The sequence below is a fragment of the Leptopilina heterotoma genome, unplaced genomic scaffold (assembly GCF_015476425.1).
Source record: "Leptopilina heterotoma isolate Lh14 unplaced genomic scaffold, ASM1547642v1 Lhet_99, whole genome shotgun sequence".
Classification (NCBI taxonomy): Eukaryota; Metazoa; Arthropoda; class Insecta; order Hymenoptera; family Figitidae; genus Leptopilina; species Leptopilina heterotoma.
Genome location: NW_025111206.1, coordinates 659523 through 679909, shown reverse-complemented (window position 1 = coordinate 679909; position 20387 = coordinate 659523). Strand labels below are relative to the sequence as shown.

General features: G+C 24.5%; 1 protein-coding gene across 2 annotated transcripts in view; it reads left to right on the top strand.

Annotated features, from left to right (window-relative positions):
- LOC122512401 overlaps positions 1-13991 on the top strand; it is a 94038-nt gene extending 80047 nt beyond the window's left edge. The window contains exons 3-4 of one of the 2 annotated variants that reach the window (XM_043628193.1): positions 12080-12713; positions 12836-13099. In XM_043628193.1, the coding sequence (XP_043484128.1) occupies positions 12080-12713; positions 12836-12966 (765 nt within the window). In that variant the 3' untranslated portion in view covers positions 12967-13099. Of the gene's footprint in view, positions 1-12079 lie in introns of both variants that reach the window. The other variant, XM_043628192.1, reaches the window with a different exon arrangement.
- The last annotated feature ends 6396 nt before the right edge of the window (positions 13992-20387 follow it).

Below are 20387 nucleotides of genomic sequence, written 5' to 3'. Positions count from 1 at the left end.
TTAATTTTTATTTGAATCAGTAATTTATGAAAATATTTTTATTAAATATTTCGTTTATTTGAACGTTCAAAACTTGTGGATTATGAAAATCGAGAGAAAAGTTGTGACGCAACAATTAAAAACAGGTAGATACCCTTAAAGTTTTAAATTTTTGCTTCTAAATATTAACCTTTTTTTTTATAATTGAACTCTCTTTAAATATTTTTTTATAAGTTCAGGGAAAAGTGAAAAGTCTCTCTGGAAGTCAGGAAAAAACATTTAAATTTTTTCCAGCACCCCTAATTTAGAAAATAAAAATTATAATAGAGAAACGATTATTAATTTTTTTCAACGACTATAATAATAATTATTGTTCTAATTAGGTGAACCGTTGTTTAATTAATTTTACAAAAAATTAATTTAACAATAATAATTATTATTATTATGTATTTAAATTCGGCAAATATGTGCAATTGTCGTTTCTAATAGAGTCTTTTAGTGAAACCAGACATGTGCCCAAAATAGAGAGTAGTCTTCTTCATTTTCACTAGGAATTCCTGTGGTCATGAGTCTGTCGTTCGTTGGTCAATTTATCGTCTATTTTATACATGAGTGCAAGGTCTGGCGCAATCTTGTTGAAATTTCCCGTTTCACAATTACACTCAACATGAATTAAACTTTCAGGAACTAGAATAAAGCTTTAGACGCAATTGTTATTCAAGCACACATACAAATAGTGCTCTTGAGAGTTTGAAAATTTATTATGAATCATCAAAGTAAAATTTGTCCCAAGATATTATTTTTACAGCTTCAAAATTCACTGTCAAAGCATAAATACAAATACAAACTGAAAAAGGCGAGACGAAAATAAATCTTCGTCTATACAGTGGAATGGTCGAAATTAGCGAAAAAGGAATCTTCCAAAATAAGAGATAGTCGAGAGTAACGAAATAGAGAGATTTACGATCTCTTAACACCAATGGCAATTTGCTTCAAATCTCTTGACACGAAAGAAAAGGAAAAAGAAGAGAGAGAGGCGCCTTTAATCGAATTAGGGAATTAATTGCGACACTACGATCTTAGTTGTTTTGAAAGATAATATAAAATACAAGTAGGCGTTTCTAAATTTTCAATAACCATAAATATTCGCAACTGAATACACAAGGTAGCATTCAACGATAACGAGATTTATATCCAATTTTTTTTCCTACATGTTCTTTGAAATACATCACACACTGCGGGGCCGAACTTCATTCGTTTTCGACTTTTGAAATAAGCGTAGGTGTATTGCTTGGACTTTTAAACGAAAAGTTAGGCCCCTCGTATGTTTCACTAACAGACGTGATTTACCACAAGGATCCCCTTTCGTTCAGGATTCAAACTAGAGGAAATCTTTTTTTTCCTCCCTTGAAAAAGAAAAAAAAAAAAATTGGAAGACTTTCGGAATAAGATGATATTATGCCGACAAATAGAAGAGTGAAAAGGGAGATCACGACCCAATTACGTGATCTCGTTCACAAGGCCGAAAGAATCTCGTCCTTTGGGACGAATTCTCCACCCCTCTTGACATTCTGCGCTCGTACTCCTTTGATCCTCTAAGGAATGGTTTACACGATTTAGACGAAAACCGGGAGGAGAATTGAGAGATGCATTACATCGCGTGTGGCCCCCCCTCTTTGCTTTTTGTGCAGAATGAAGAAAAAAAAAGAAAACATTCAAATTATTCCTCAACTTAATTATATGCTTTAGATGAATATTTAATCACTGTGAAATTTTTTCAGGTGTTATCTCGGGAGGAGAATCAGTGATAAAAGTAATAATCTTGATACTTTGATGTAGTGCCTTTGATATACTATACGGTCTATTATCGTCATCTCAAATGTCCACTTTGATCTTTATCGATGTAAAGAATTTTGGGGATGAGATGTATGACATGAAAGAAAATTCATTTTAATGGCTTTCTGATTGGGAAAAAAAATTCTTTTGCTAGTGAGAAAAACAGTTTTCAGGTGGTGAAACATTTTTCTTAAGGATGAATTCGATAAACAATCGAAACTAGTTTACTTCGAAAACATTATTTTCAAAAAAATTTAAAGAAACTCGTCAAAAGAACATAGTCTCGAAACTCTCGATTTCGAAAACTGGGGGAGAAATATCAGACTTTCGATTTCAAAGAAAGCAATGTAATCAAACGCCACTAATTAATTGAACTTGACTAGTTATTTTAACACCTCTCACCTAATTACATTCTTCCGCTCGGCAAACTGCTATCAACATGCGAACATCAGAGAACTTTCCGACTGTCTATAATCAGCAATAAAATCAACTAAGAAAAATTACAATTTATCCATCACTATATAGAAAAATTGCAATTTATCAAAGACTAATTTTCAATTACAAAAAAAAGGAAATTTTCGCAAATGAAAAATGCAATTTATTAAATATTCCCAAAAATTTCTTAAATGACCAAATATTTTCAAAAATTGCAGAAAGCATTAAAAATAAATAAACAAGTAAAATATTTTAAGACCTTAGAAATTAACATGGCAAATTTCTCTCGATTATTTTCAAGAATTTCAATATATAATTCTTTAACAAAATTCAATTATTTTTAATATTTGACTCGGAGTGATCGTTATCTTCATATTTTATAATAAATAAACATGACCGAGTGATAAAAATATTATTTTATATCTATAATAGAATTTTAGAATATTCCAATTATTTAAAAAAAAATTCAATTACTAATTTATAAAAATTCAATTATCTTAAAAAAGCAGAACTGAAAAATAAATAATATTTAAAGTGGTTAACTTCCCTCGGTTATTTTTAAAAATTTCAATAATAAAATTCTTCAAAAGAATTCAATTATTTTTAGTAGAATTTTCGGAAAATTCAATTATTTCACAAAAATTTTAATAATTGTTCATAAAAATTATGAACAATTTTTTGAATTATCATTCAAAAAAAGAGATTATTTTCAAGAATTTCAATAAAATACTTCATAATATAGAATTCAAATTATTTTTAGCAGAATTAAAGGAAATTTCATTTAAATTGAAAATTTCAATTACTTGTTTATAAAAATTCAATTATCTTGAAAAAATAAAACTGAAATATTCTTTAAAATTTAGTTTCAATAAAATTCTTTTAAAAATTAAATTATTTCTTATAGAATTTTGGAACATTTAAATTTTTTCAAAAAATTTTAATCGACTGTTTATTTTTAAGAATATTTATCTAGAATTCTTCTTTATATCGATTATTTTTAATAATTTTCGAAAAAATTCTTTGACAATTTTCAAATTCATTTCTTTACAATATTCAATTTTACGAAATTTCAATTATTCGTAAATTCTTTAATTAAATAAATATTAGAAAATAGAAACTAAAAATAATATTTAAAAAAAGCAATTAAACTTTTTCAAAAAAATTAATTACAAAATTCAATTATTTTTTTTAAATTCACGCTCTATTGCATTTAATATTCAATTATTATCTTAAATTTTAACTGAAATTCATTTTTATGAAATGAAAATCAATTTTTATTAGAAAATTCTACTAGAATTCAATTAAAATACAAACAAAATGCAAATAAATTATTTTTTTGAAGAATTGAACGTTTCAAAATTCAATTCCCATTAAAAATAGTTATCAACAAATTTTCAAATAATTAAATTCTATCAACGAATTTTAATGAAATTTTTAAGAATAATTACATTATTCGAGAAATTCGATTAAAATTTTATTAAAAATAATTGAATTTCTGCATTGAATGTTATTATTTATGAAAATAATTGAATTCTTGCGAAGAATTTTATTAAAATTTTCAAAAATGATTAAATTCTTATAAAAAATTAACAGGAATTCAATTATTTAAAAAAAAATTTAATAAAATTCTTGGCATAAATTAAAAATAACAAAATTCTTAGCAAATCTTCAATTATACATTCAGAAATTTTAATAAAATTTTTCTCAAGAATTTAAATATTTTCGTAAAATAATAAAAATCTTTGCAGAAATTCAATTATTTTCAAAAGTCTTAATAAAATTCTTCGCAGGAATTCAATTATTTTCAAAAATATCAGAATTTTAGCAGAAATTCAAACATTTTAAAAAGTTTTGATAAAACTTCTTTAGTAGAAATTCAATTATTTTTAAGACAATTTTAAAAAAATGTGTCAATAAAATTCAATTATTTAAAAAATTTTAATGAAATTCTTCGAAAGAATTCAATTATTATAATCTAAAATTTTAACTGAAATCTATTTTTAATTCAATGTTTATGAGAAAATTCTACCAGAATTCAATTATTTAAATACAAAAATAAATAATTAATTGAATGTTTCTTGAAATTCAATTCCCATTAAAAATTTTATCAACAAATTTTTAAATCATTAAATTCTTTGGACAAATTTTAATAAAATTGTTAAGAATTTTTTCGAGGAATTCGATAAAAATTCTATTGAAAATAATTATTTACGACAATAATTGAATCCCCGTATAAATTTTATTATTTATGAAAATAGTTGAATGATTGAGAAAAAATTTATAAAAAAAATTTGTTATTAATGAAATTCTTGTGAAATTTTTATTATTTTTTGAAAAAAATTTAAAGTTTTTGTAGAATTTTATTAAATTTTTTTTTTAAAATAATTAAATTCTTTTTGTAAATTTTATGAAAATATAGAAGATATTGAACAGTATTTAATTTTTGCGAAGAATATTATTACTTTTGAAAATAATTGAATTTCTGAGAAGAATTTTAATATTTCTAAAGATAATAATTGAAATTTTGACGAGAATTTAAAAAAGATTTTGAACATAATTTCTAGAAGAAATATAGAAATTTCGTTAATTTAATACGAACATAAAACATATAATTCATAGAAAAATTCCAAATTCCAAAATTCTAAAATTTTCTTCCACATCTTTTTTCTTCACCCAACGACAATAATTGAAGACAATTTTCAAATAAAAAACAGTTTGACATTGACCTCAGTTTGCATCAATGAAATAAAAAAGAAAGCGTCAGCAATAATCATGTCGGATATGAGATGTATCAATAAGTAAATGTCTGTATTATTTTATATGGGGGTCGATTTATCCGGCTTCGTTTTGTATATATATAAATGTATATGACAGAGGAAGAGTCTCATTAGAAAGTTACGTATGTCGGCACTTTAACCTCTCCTGGGTGCACGACCACATACACATATATTATAAATAAAAAAATTACATTAGTAACCTCAGAAAGTATACTGACTCTCGCACATATAACTGCACTCGAAATGGGGTTGTTTCCAAGCACGTTCAACAAATTTTTCACTTTTTTCTCTCTTTATAACATAACTGAACACGTGAAGCATCAATTATTACCCACTGCTATGTCCTTTAATTTCCCCATCCACCGAAGAAGCACCACACATCCCTTTTTTTTTTAAATTCATGCCCCGAAAAAAAATTCCCAATTTATTATAAAACCGTGATTTATCAACAAATATGTTTTATCCCATTTTATTTTTTAAAGAGGCGACAAGATTTATATGTCATGCAAGAGACAAATCCGCAAGAGATCAAAATATTTTTTCCACTAATAATTTTTACATGAAAAAAAAGTAAATCCATTTTTCCAATTAAAAAAATTTTCCCATAAAATATTTTCTCTGGAAATAATAATTTATTTATCCAATAAAATATTATTTTGCAAAAAATATTGCATTAACTTAATAATAACTTTACATTATGTAAATTTGTCTCCATATTAACGTAAATATTTGAAAAATATAATTTATTTATTTATATTTCAATAATAAACGATAAATTAAGCGATTGAATAAATTTCAAATAAACTAGACAAGAAGAAAAATACTCGCGCATTGTTGAGGGAAAAAAATTTCTTATCTACAAAAAAAAAAGAAAACTTGAAGAAGTTTCAATTTAATAGAAAAAAATCCAAATAATAAATATATAGAGATGCTATAATAAAAAAATATTTTATAGTTTAAAAATGTTGAGAAAACCCTTCCTATTCCTGATCAGAAAACTAGTTAGGAATTTTTAAAATTTAAATATCCCACGCTCATGTAATGAACAAAAAAAAACGAATACTTTAAATTTCTCGCCTTGTATAGTAAATATTACTTTATATTGGTGCATTGGTAATGCCCTCGTCTGTAAAAGGAACGGAAATCGAAACGACAGTTCTATGAGCATTTAATTTATCTCCAACAATTTATACTATTTCAAAGGATAACCGTATTTTCATACCTCTCTCCTACCGCAGTTATATAAAGAATCACTTTATATCCCAGTGACAATTAGGAAACATTTTATTAATAAAGAAACACTTATTTGTAATTTTATTCTATTAATAAAGACACGAATATTGCAATTTTATTATATTTCGTAAAAAATATATATATTAAAAATATATATGAAATAAATAATTTATTTTATATTGTAAAAAATAAATTTTATTAATATTCGCAAGCAAATTATATTTATAACCCGAGAAAGCTTATTTATTATATTTTAGTAATTGGATTCGTTTATATAGAACATTCAAAAAAACGAATAATTAAAGAAATTTATTTATCACTGCACTGTTTGCAATCGATTTAAATCACTTTGAATTGAAATTCAATCACAAGATCGCGAATTTTTATAACTGGATCTTCAACGAACGGGCGATAATCGTATCTTTCAATTAGAAACCGCACTATTAACATTTTAATTGAATTAATGCTAAAAATGATTTATTTCGCTTAATTATATTTACCTTTAGTCCACATTTAAATGATTCAAAGATTCTTTTTGTATTCTATCATCACTAAATACTGTTTGTTTTACTTCATCATTTCAAAATGTGTTTCACTCAAAAAATTGTTACTAAACGAATTATTATTGTCGTCATAATTATTTATTGCTATTTTAGTTAATTTAATTTAAAAATAATTATTCAGAATTCTAGAATTTTTAATTTTTATTGAAAAGTTTAATAACTTTTTTAAATAAGTATTAAAATATTTATTGATGATATGAATTGAAATTTTCAAATTTTTAATTTCAATTTTACTGAAACTTATTGGTAAAAATTGTCACTAAAACTTTTCTAAATATAAATTATTTTCGAGAATTTTTAACTAAAATTCTTCTTTAAATCAATTAATTTTCGAAAAAGTTCTCTGACAATTTTCAAATCCATTTGTTTACAATATTCAATGTCATGAATTTCAATTGTTCGTAAATTCTTTAATTAAACATATATTAAAAAACAAAAACTTCAAATAATATAACAAAAATTCAATAATTAAACTTTTTCAAAAAAATTAATTTCAAAATTTAATTATTTTTAAAAATCCACGCTATAATGCTTTTAATGTTAAATTATTATTATATACAAAATTTAAACTGAAATTAATTTTTAAATCAATTTTTAATAGAAAATTCAATTATTTAAATACAAAAAAAATAATTTATTGAATATTTTAATGTCTCTTAAAAAAAAATCTCACTGAATTCTCTTAAAGAATTTTATCAACAAATTTTTAAATAATTAAATTCTTTTGACGAATTTTAATAAAATTTTTAAGAATAATTACATTTTTCGAGGAATCTGATAAAAACTGAATTAAAAGTAATTGAAATTTAGCGATGAGTTTTAGTATTTATGAAAATAATTGAGTTCCTAAAAAGAACTTTATTATGTACGAAAATAATTGAATCCCTGTAAAAAATTTATTATTTATGAAAATAATTGAATTTTTGCGAAGAAATTTATAAAAAAATTTGTAAATAATTGAATTCCTATGAAATTTGTATTACTTTATGAAAATAATTAAATGTTTCCGTAGAATTTTATTACATTTTTTTAAAATAATTTTTCCAAGAATTTTATTCAAATTAAAAATAATTGAATTTCGAAGAAGAATTTTATTATTTATAAAGATACTTGAAATTTTGACGAGAATTTTTTTTTTTAATTTTTGGACATAATTGAATTTATAAGAATTTATTATATTATTTATAAAGAAAATTGGATTTCTGTAAAAAAAATTTATTATTTATATAAAAATAATTGAATTTTTCAGAAGAATTGAATTTCTGCAATAATTTTTGCAGTATTTCTTTAAAAATTTGATATTTTTACATTATTTTGAATAAACTTCTCTAATTTTCCTGACCTGCAACTTTTATTATTGTCAAAATTCGAAAAAAAATAACCCTAACCCCAAAAATAATTTATAAAAAATATTTAAATCTAAAAAAAGTTGTCAAATTTACAAAATTACTAAAATTCACTTCGAAAATAGTAAAATTTATTCATCCGGAAATATTATAAAAATTGCGCTATCAAAAATGCGAACAAGTTCCAAACAATTTTTTCTATTTAAAAAAAAAAAACTAAACGAAATAACTGAAAAATTACTGAAATTTACTTCATAGGAAATAGTAAAATTTATTTATGCGGAAATAGTAGAAAATACACTATCAGTAAAGCGAAGAAATTCCATAATTATAATTAAAACTTTGTAAACAGCAAAAGTTAAACTATAAACTGTTTCTCCTATTATAAATAAAATAGAAACAAGTTTAGTTTTCAAATATATTCATATTTTCATAAGCGTCAGATAAGAATATTTTGTGCTACAAAGTATAGTCATGTAGAAAAAATATGAACACAAAATTAACATTTTACTTGAAACCTTAGATTTCCAATTTATAATATCTCTATTCCATCTTTTTGGCTCATTGTAATCATTAGCTCAAGTGTCGGTTATATCCTCACGATTTAGCAAATTGGATCATAAATTAATGCAGCGAGAACTGGATCTGAATGGTGAGAGTAGCCGAAACGTGTTAACACGTTTCGATTCGAAATCCAATATTCTACTTCGGGAAGATGTCGTATAAAAGAAGAACCTGTTTCCATTTTACTAATTAGATGTCAATATATATTTAATCAGATATCACTAACTCTTATACCTTTTTTTCAAAATTACTGTTTCTACTATTCCATTCATACATTCATTCATTCAAAAAAAAAAAGAAAATCTAAAAATATGTTGCTTTCCTTCTTCATAAATATAACACTCGTCTCCCACCTTTTTATACATGTAACGAACAGATAAAATTTATAATCAATTTGCAACTAATTTTAGAAAAAAAAAATAATTTTCTACCATTAAATACAAATAGTTTCAGGATGTGCATAATTATTATCCACATGATTTACATATGTATTGTAAATTATCTTGTTAGTAGATCACTTCGTTTTTACAGTTAACGAATATCTTCCCCATAGAGAATATAAATTTGATAAGACATAAAGATATGTTTGTCGTGTCTTAGAAATCTGTAGCTCTTCATTATCTTTTATTATAATTTTTAAATGATTGTGTGACATGAAAATTTAATGACTATCATTGAAATGAAGTAAAAAAAAATTAGAGGAAGTTAATAAACAAGAAATCAACGAAATAAATAAATGAAAAAATATTTACTTCTTTATTATTTACAATCATTCTGTTTATTTATTCCCTTGACTTCTTGCTGTTTATTTCCTTTAATTTTTTATTTTCCAACAAAATAATTCAAAGCAAATAAGAACAAAATCAGAGAAAAAATAGAAAAAACCAAAGAGAAAATTTCCGCAACCAAAGAAAAAATGAAGTTTTGATTTAGAGTCCTTTAAAGTTTCCACGTTTGAAATTGCAACTTGGCAATACGATACGATAAATCCCTCAACAGTATTATAAACATTGAAAGCAAATATTTGGAATATTGCGTCGGTGATTCCACCCGTGTGTGGGTGCGCAAAATTATTCACAGTCCTCGGGTCAATGGCACATTAAATGCATCTACTCATAACAACAAAAACATTTCATTTTTTTTGCATTAATAGATAACAAATATTCCCACTATTGTTGGGAGTAAAAGATCAAGATCACTGTCACCTGGCTTTGGACTGAATTTAAAAATAAAAAATAGCACCAGGATTGCCAAAAAAAATTTAATTTTGTATTTCTCTGATTTCCAGATAAAATTCTCACTTTTTCCCTGACCCTAAAGAATATTCTGATTCACTCTCAAAATAATTAGATATGCAAAAAAAAAGTTCTATTACATTTATTTACGGATTTCTCTAATTGTAAAATTAATCAAAGCCATCAATAACTTCATTTTTAAACAAATATTTAATCATTATTATATTTCTGATAATTTTTGAAAAAGTTCTTTAACAATTTTCAAATCCATTTGTTTACAATTCAATTTTACGAAATTTCATCCATTATTCGGAAATTCTTCAATTTTATACTAGAAAATAAAAACTTCAAATAATTTCAAAAAAAAATGCAATTAAACTTTTTCAAAAAAATTAATTCTACAGAATTGTTAGCTAAAAGTGTGAAAAAATTCATGTTTTCAAAGATTTTAATTTCAAATCTTTTCAAAATTCAATTATTTCTAAAACTTCATGCGCTGCAATGCTTTTGAAATTCAATTCTTATTTAAAATTTTAACTAAAATTCATTTTTAAATCAGTTTTTATTAAAAAATTCTTCGAGAATTCAATTATTTAAATACAAAAATAAATAATTTATTAATTTCATGTTTCTTGAAATTGAATTCTCATAAAAAATGTTATCAACAAATTTTTTAAATCATTAAATTCTTTTGACGAATTTTAATAAAATTTTTAAGAATAATTCCATTTTTCGAGGAATTCAATAAAAATGGCATTAAAAATAATTAAAATTCTGTGGAGCTTTATTATATTTATGAAAATAATTTCAATTTCTAAAAAGAATTTTATTATATTTATGAAAATAAGTTGAAACGCTGTAAAATCTTTTATTAAAATAGTAGACATACAAAATTATTGAATTCAGGAAAATTTTTGAAATTAATTGAAATTTTGACAACAATTTTATTAAAATTTTTGAAATTTTTTTGAATTTCTACCAAGAATTTTATTATTTATGAAAATTATTAACTCCATGTAAAAAATTTTATTAAAATAATAGATATTAAAAATCATTGAATTAAGGGAAATTTTTTTAAATAAAGATAATTAAAATTTTGTAAGAATTTTATTCAAATTTTTGAAAATAATTGAATTTTGGAGAAGAATGTTATTATTTATAAAGAAAATTGAAATTTTGCCAAGAATTTTATTAAAAATTGTTTTAATAATTGAATTCTTTTGTAAAATTTTATTAAAATAGTAGATATTGAAAATCATTGAATTCAGAAAAATTTTTTCAAATAATTGAATTTCGGAGAAGAATGTTATTATTTATAAAGATAATTAAAATTTTGTTAATAATTTTATTACATTTTTTTAAAATAATTGAATTACGGAGAAGAATTTTATTATTTATAAAGATAATTGAAATTTTGCCAAGAACTTTATTCAACTTTTTTAAAATAATTGAATTTCGGACAAGAATTTTATTATTTATAAAAATAATTGAATTCAATTTATTACTCTTGAAAAGAATTGAATTTCTGTAATAATTTTTAACTTCTTCCAAAATTCAATTTTTTAAATGTTTTTAACTAAAATTCTTCTATAAATCCACTATTTTTAATAAAGAATTAAATATATTAAAAAATTAATTTTGAAATTAATTAATATTTAATTAATTAAAAGTTTTTAAGAAATAAAGATATTGGTGGTTTAATTTCTCCACTTGAGAACGCCAAGGTCGCCACTAGGTGGCGAAATCTGATTTTATCGACTGACCTGCCATCTAATGGTGACCTTGGCGTTCTCAGGTGGAGAATAGCAAGATGTTTGTAATTCTACAATTATTTATAATCAGACATTGAATCTAAAGAGTCCAATTAATATAAACAATTAGTATAAACGGAGTTCAATTTTTAGTTTACTTTAATTTGCGATATTTTTATGGTCGACAATTTTTTAGAGTCTTAGAATTATTATTTTCGGTAAACAAATTGATAAATAAATTCTCGATTTAAGAAATAGTACCATACGTTAAATATTGTAAAATTAATCGTGAAATATTGTAATGAAAAAACAAAAGTCGAAAAAGAGTATAACTAACGAAAAATTTGTCTTCTGTTACAGCACGAGTACACAGAGGACTGCATTTTCAACGAGACCATAGAGCAACACAACTACAATACCTATAGTTCAGTGCGATGGTCAACTAATCAAAAAACTCTCTACCTCGGCCTTAATCGTTACGGTGAACCAAGAAGGGTCCAAGCCAAAGGTCACAATCTAGGCAGGCTCTCAGCCTACAGTCGAGTCCTAACAATGGTCGTTTCGCCCGATCGTGTCGAGACTCTACACAGACGAATGTTCGCCACCCATCACAATGTTCGTCATCGGCACAATGCCCATCATCAACACAAACAACAGAATCTCTGTCCAAGAATTCTCCAGCCCGAGAAGGATAATGTCGACAATTATCGTTGTCGAAAGCGTAAAAAGCGAAGGAAACGAAAACGCAAGTGTCGCGAGGACGAGAGTCCCGGTCCCCAGTGCGAGCATCACGTCGACTCTGCCAACAGCAGTGAGGGTCTACCCGAGTCCAAGAGGTCCTGCGAGGGTGCCGCCAGTGATGAGGTATGTCGACGTCAAGCAATGGATGCAGCCTCCAAGAAGCGGAAGTCACGGATGGAGAAGCCTTCCTCCAAGCAGCAGCATCACCACCATCACCAGCATCAGCAGCAGCAGCAGAAGGAATCAAAGAAGGGTAAGAAACAGCCAAGTACGAAAAAACCGAATCTCGCTGAGCACGAAGACGAGAAAGAAAAAAAGCCTGATAGCATGAACGGAAAGAAAAAGCCCCCTGGGTTTAAGAGGACCTCTCTGCAGGCCAAGAAGAAACTTCCGGGCAGAACAACAACAACAACAATGGTGCCAAAGGAGCCACAATCGACATCGCCCTCTTCCTGGTCACCTGGTTCCTCAACCACAGGATCATCTGTCGATCCAGTTTCTGCTGATGCCACTAAGCTTCCTTCGATCGTCTCCGGCTCATCAGTCAAGGTCACCTCTGGTTCAACCCAATCGAGGGCTGCTGCTGTCGCAACACTATCCGAACTTTCATCGCCACTTGATTCAGCTGAAGATGATCAATTCGATGCCTCTTATTCGAATGAGGAAATTTCCAATTCCTCATTAGAATACGGAGGCATTACGATAAGTGGCTCTTCAGCTGAAGTAAATGACGATGATACCATCGCCACCATCAGTACACCAAGGACTATGAGGTTGATCAAGGCTGGTAAGTTGAAAGACTCAACGAGAAGACTGGCCATGTGAGACTACGTATTGTTTATATCCCTCCGTTTAACACATGTGTACATAAAAATTGGCACCTTCGATTATATATGTAAGCTTTTTGCGCTCGATACACTGCAAAATAATATTCTTCATTTGAGAACTCTCCAGTTTTTTTAATCACTATTCTTCAATTTAGATAATAATCAATGTGTTAATGTTGTTAATCAATGTGTTCATTCTATCAATTTTAAATCAATTAGTTCTTTTAATCAAAGATTTCCTTTAATTAATTTTAATCAATTTCCATTTAGGGACAGTTTCACCAACTCCGATTAACAGTTAATCAATGATTAAATCCTTAACCGACCAATCGTGGGCGGTTAAAATAACTTTAACCACTGATTAACTTTTAATCGGAGTTGGTGAAACTGGCCCTAACTCATTGTTTTAAAAATCGCTGAGAATAAAACCACACAGCACTCACCGAAACCTTCCTAAAAATTTATTAAAGATTTACTTGCAAACTTCGAAGTATTTATTTGCAAAGTTTAGTGAAAATTGTGTAAAGATTTAAATGTCCCACTTCAATAAATATTTAGCGTGAAACTTTCGCTTATAAAAGCGTAGCCGAAAATGTAATTTAAATGTTCGGGAAAGTTTCAAGCTAAATTTTCAGGAAAGTTTGACGACAAACATTATTTATTAAAGTGGAACATTTAAATCTTTACACAATTTTTACTAAACTGTGCGCAATTAAATTCTTCGAAGTTTGCAAGTAAATCTTTAATTAATTTTTAGGAAAGTTTCGGTGCTGTGTGGAACGTCGGTGTAGTTCACAACGTTTATGATCACCCAATTTTCTCAAAGATATTAAAATTAATACTAAAAATTGTGATCAAATTATAATTTATTTCAACCACATTTTTTGGTATTAATTTGTCAAGAAATTTGATGCTGAAAACAACAAATTTCTTCTTCAACTCAACAGGATGCAAAAATTCAGGGAAAAAAGTATTTTTCTAACCCAAAATAATACAATTTTTCTATTCACAAAATTTTCTTTTAAAATCAGGGTTGCTACAAAAATTTGATCTCATTTTCATTTTTAATTAATAAAATTACTTTCGAAAGATTTAAAATGACAAATTTTATTATTAAGTAAATTTTAAATAGATTGAAATTTATAGATTTTTGAAGAATTTATTCAAGTATTTTTAAAAATTTAATGAAAAATTCTGAACAACTTGGTAGTTAAAAGATTCCAGTTGTAGTTTTTAAAAGATAATTGAATTTTTATAAACAACTAATTGAAAATTTTTGAAATAATTTAGTAAAAAGTTTAGTAAAAATTATTTCATTATTCTTATTTTCAAGAATTTTAATTCAAAATCTTTTAGAATCAATTATTTATAAAACTGCAATAACAACTCTTACAAAATTCAATTATTTTGAGAATTTCTAATTAAAATAATAAAATAATAATAAGTAGGAAAATAAATAAAATAATAAATTTAGAGAATAATTATTCGCCAAATCACTAATAAATAATAATTTTAAAAAGGTTCTTCCAGAATAAAATTTAAAATAAAAGATCCTAAAGTTCTGAACGTTCAAATGAACGAAATTTATTTATTTCTTCTACAAATTAAATTTTTATTGCAATTATTTTGCGTCACTATCCAAAAAATTAATAACTGAGTTTCTAACCGTAAATATTTCAGTTTTTAAATTTTTTGTGATTAGTAATTTATAAAAATATCTTTAATAAAAAATATTTCGTTCTTTAGAACGTTCAAAACTTGGGGATCATTAAAATAAATTCAACTCTAAAATTCTCTAAATCTTAATAATTTTTGTTAGAAAGGGAAAAAAATTCAAAATTTTCCTTTTGAAATTGGAGATTTAAAATTTTCAAAAGGTGAAGAAAAATTAAACTTTCTAACTAATTAATTTAATTATTAAAGTTTCTAATAATTTTAAAGATCCCTGAATGACACGAACCAGAATTTTTTTTACTAATTTAAATTTTTTTTCCAGAACTATTGATAAAATTACCATTTTTCTAATTTTCCTGAACTGTCGCAAACCTAAAATAGTTAATTAAGAAAATTTGTGACAAAAATTTGCTAAGAAAAACCATAAAATATAATTGATTAAAAAAATTTGTAAAAACATTTTTAAACGAAAATCATAAACGTTGTGAACTTCAAGAAAATGGCGAAAATAGAAATATTCCATACTTCAATTCGAATGATTTTTTTCCCTACCGAATATATAGTAGAAAAATTACAGAAAAAATTTCCACAAACTTAAAGAGAGTTCTTTCAAACGAAGAGTATTTTTTCGTTGTATTATAAAATATTTGCGCAACAACCTCGTCCTAAAGTTAGGTATTAAGATTAAAAAAAAAAGAAAAAGGTCTTTGAGATTAGAATCTCGCAGCACTCGCGAGTTGCGATGATTGTGACAATAATGTGCCCGAAGAGAAATTAATTTGAAAAATTATTTTCAAAAAATTAGTACAATATAAACAAAAATTCAACACAAAAGAATTTTTCTCCTAAAACTTAGTACAATATTTCCTTAATAGAAAAATTCATCACTTAATCTTCAAAAAATACTAATTCTTCAAAAAACCATATTACTTTCCGCAATTATAATTAATTACGCGTAAAATAAAAAAATTTACTTTAAAAAAAATAGTACCTAAAAGTATGGAATTTCTCAAAAACAAACTTTTGTTTTTAAAAAAGAAAACAAAAAATTACTATTTTAGGGTTATAAATGTCGTGACGAACCGTGAAGTATTCTTAGAAAAGTAAAATGAAAAAGAGAAAAAATAATTAAAAAATAGTAAAATTAAATTTAAAATTAAAAATTAAAATAATAAATAATAAGAGATTAAAATTAAAATTTAGGGAATTCCAAAGATTTGAGTCACATGGAAAGTAAAAGTTCAGAGATCAGGATCTCTTTAGAAATGTCACATTTTTTTTTCATCATCAGGATATAATATTAAATAAGTATATTCTTCCCAATTATTTAAATGAATCATGATTATCAAACACCAATGAGGAATAAAAACATTTCGATAACATCAGTTAACAGTATAGTTACTTTAAATTCTATAGCTGTAAAAAATAATTGATTTTCTATTTCCATTTTTCACTCTTGAGACGTGTTACATGTCACATAAAAATTCAAAAATCAAAAGAAAAAAAAGTAGAGAGATCTTTTGTTTCTTAATTCACTGTTGAAAGTTCTTTTCAATTTTGTATCGCAAGAAAAAAAAATAAACCTATTTTTAAAAAAAAAATTTAAAACTTGAAAATTAAAATTCTCAAAAATACTAAAAAGTTTTTCCAAATTAAAAAACAAATAATATAATGTTGTCAAAAGGATTATTTCTCTACTTTTTAATATTTCAATTCTGTCTGAATAGTTGTAAATAATTAATTAACACTTTTAATAATTATTGTCATTTATAATTGTCTGTTAATAATTTAATTATTAATTGTTAATAATTTAATTATAATTGGTAATAATTTAATTATTAATTGTTAATAATTTAATTGTTAATTGTTAATAATTTAATTATTAATTGTTAATAATTTAATTGTTAATTGTTAATAATTTAATTATTAATATTTGTTAATAATTATTAATTTGCAATTATGACATAAGATTATTATGAAACATGTAACATCAATTTTACGAGGAAAAAAACAAAAGACATAGTAATAATATGGCCCAAAGAAATAAAATTGTCGAAAAAAAATTTTACTTATTTCCGTTTGTCTTCCTTACGACACAGGGGACAATTAAAAAAAAATAATAATAATATTAATAATAAAAATATTAATAATATTAATATTAATATTAATAATTAATAATAAAAATAAAAATAAAGAAAGTAAAATTATTTTTAACAAAAGTCAAATAATCAAAGTCGGGCAGAATCGAAGCTGCGAGTCCTAAAACGACCTATTAATCTAGTAATCTATTTATTAAAAAAATTATTATTTATTTCTGTAAAAAAAAATCGAATTCCGTGTACATAAGACTATAATCATCGATCATGGATCACACATATCGATCGTGTGCTCTCCATTTTGTGCCTGTGTTTTTTTTTAAATGCTCGAATTCGCTAAGAATCGAAATCTCGAGGCGGATTGTAGCGACTACAAATATTAAAAAAAAGAAAAGAAAAAAAGTCTCATTGGTTTATTGTACATTACACAACTTTGATTTCTAGCGAATTCTTATTTGTTGCAATTTAAATGACGTATGAGTGTTCTTGGCGAATGAAATTAAAAAAAAACATTTTAACAGGACTATAGGAGTAAAGGACAATTTTTTCTGTCATAAAAATGGTGCATTTGGCAAATCATCCGAATCCAACAGGCGTACAACAAAATTTTTTAAAAGTTTTTCTGTGCTCCTTATACTTAAAAATAAATTCAAAATTAAAAAAAAAGTCAAAAGTGAACTTTTCAATAACCTATTCAATAACTAATTATTTATCATATAATTAAAGAAAGAAAACCTGTTTTCAGTGAATTTTCAAAAATTCTTTTCAAAATAATAAACAAATTTTTAAACCCATTTTTTCATAGAAAATACTTTTTTATCGAAATTTAGAGACAAAATTACAGTGTACAAAATTATTACGCAATTATAATTGAGATAATTAGTCTTTAATAATAATGATAGTAATAAAAATAATAATAATACTAATAAATAATTTTCACAAATTTTAAAATTTGCCAAAACAAAAATTTTTGATTCGCACAGAAACTCTTGCCAGTAAACGTGTGAGATTTTGATGTTAGCCAGTTAAAGCACTGCCATTTTGACGTTGTATTTAATCTCATAGACTGAACTTGTAATGATTAAAAAGAAAAAAAACCGCAAAAAAAGAAAAAAAATCTACACTAACCAGCGATCGTCGCTGAAAATTCTAAGAATGGTCGAATGCCTGCACATCATTTTTATATATTATAATAATTAAAATTCACAAACTTGTGATATCTTTTAGAAAGTCAAATAATCCCTAAAAGCGCGCAATGAAAACAAAAAAAAAATGTCACATGCTTGTAGATATTTATAATAGTTAATCTGAAAAAAGGGAATCTTTCGCAGTGACAATAATTCAAATTTTCCAATATTCTATTCTATTTTCGAATATTTATATTCGAATAATTCAAATCTAAATCTACTCTAATCTAAACCTAATTTTCTTTTTGCAAAAAAAAAAAAAAAAATCAATTCTACTGAAAAGCATTAAAAAAATTTCTTGACACGATAGTTAATTTTTTCTGTACATAAATACAGTATACCCAACACTCAGAAAAAAATTTGTTTGAAATAACCAAAATTTTCTTGAATAAAAAAAAAATAAAGGCAGTGTTACACAGTTAACGAAACATTTGTTTGATTCAACTAAAAGATTACTTCAAATGACTAAATAATTCCAGTTGGTGCAAAATTTATTAAACTGAACCAAATATTTATTTCCATCAAGTAAATATTTATTTGGGTTATAAACAAACTTTATTTAGAATAACTTATGCCCACAGAAATACCACGTAAAATGTTATTTGAACCAAAAAAAATTTTATTTAAACTGAATAAAATTTATTTGAACGAAACAAAATTTTATTGGAACCAAACAAATTTCTATTTGAACCAAACAAATTCTTATTGGAACCAAACAAATTTCTATTTGAACCAAACAAATTCTTATTGGAACCAAACAAATTTCTATTTGAACCAAACAAAGTTCTATTGGAACCAAACAAATTTTTATTTGCACCAAATTAAATGTTACTTGAACCAAAAAAAATTTGATTTAAATTAAATGAAATTTATTTGAACCAAATAAAATTTACTTTAACCAAACAAAATTTTATTGGAACCAAGCAAAATTTTATTTAAAACTTAATATAATTTGTTTGAAACAAACAAAATTTTATTGAAATGAAACAAATATTTCTTTGAACCAAATAAAAATTTTTTTCAAACTAAACAAAACTTTATTGGAATCAAACAAATTTTTATTTGGTTCAAAAAATTCTTTATTTAAACGAAATAAAATGTCATTTGAACTAAACAAAATATTTTTTAAACTAAACAAAATGTTATTCGAATCAAATAAAATTTATTTGACCTAAACAAATTTTGATTTGAACAAAACAAAATTTTATTGGAACCAAATAAAATTTATTTGCAACAAATAAAAAATTTCATGGGTTACCTTGTTTTTTTGAGTGTAAAAACAAAAATTTATACAACAAAATAAAGTACTTGAATCAAACATAATTTTTATCTGAGTGAATCATAATTTATACATAATTATGTTTATATTCCAAAGAATACGCAACATTAAAAAGAAGAACAATTAAAATCGACTTGCGCTAACTTTTTTTTTACTCGAACATTTCTTGTAGTCAGATTCATTTTCATTGATTAAAACCGTCGACCGTATCGCCAACATATAATTTTTAGAAAACTAATAAATCAAATTATTATTATAAAAACGAAAACTAGGAAGTATTTTTTATTAATGAACATCCCTAATTCTTTTTTTTAATAAGAAATATAATTATTTCTCTATTCTCTCTTCCTTGAAGTATTTCTCTAACCTTTCTTCCTTCAAGTATTTTTTTATTCTTTCATTTTTAAAGTACTTTTTAATCTTTCTTCATTTTCAATTTATTATAACAGGAATCACAGTGATTTTTTTTCACACATAATATTAAGTAAAAAAGAGGATTTTTATTTTTCAAATGGGGAATTAGTTTGAAACAAAATGATTTTTCAAATTAATTAAACAATTATTGTATCATAGCGAATGCAATTTTTTAAAAAACTTTCTTACTTCTTCTCTTAATTGCAGCTTTTTTACATTAGAATTTTTTATTCAATTTTTTCATTAATTATTAATAATTTTATTTTTATCTTTTTCCGTAGTCTGCAATTTTTCTAAATTTTAAATTGAAACTTTTGTAAGATCGTTGCTATTGTTTTAAAATTCCTTGAATTTTACCATAACTGAAGTAAATTTCAGTAAAAATTAGTAAAATTTGTTTCGAATATATGTAAAATTTCCTATAATAATATTAAAATTTAATAGTAGTAA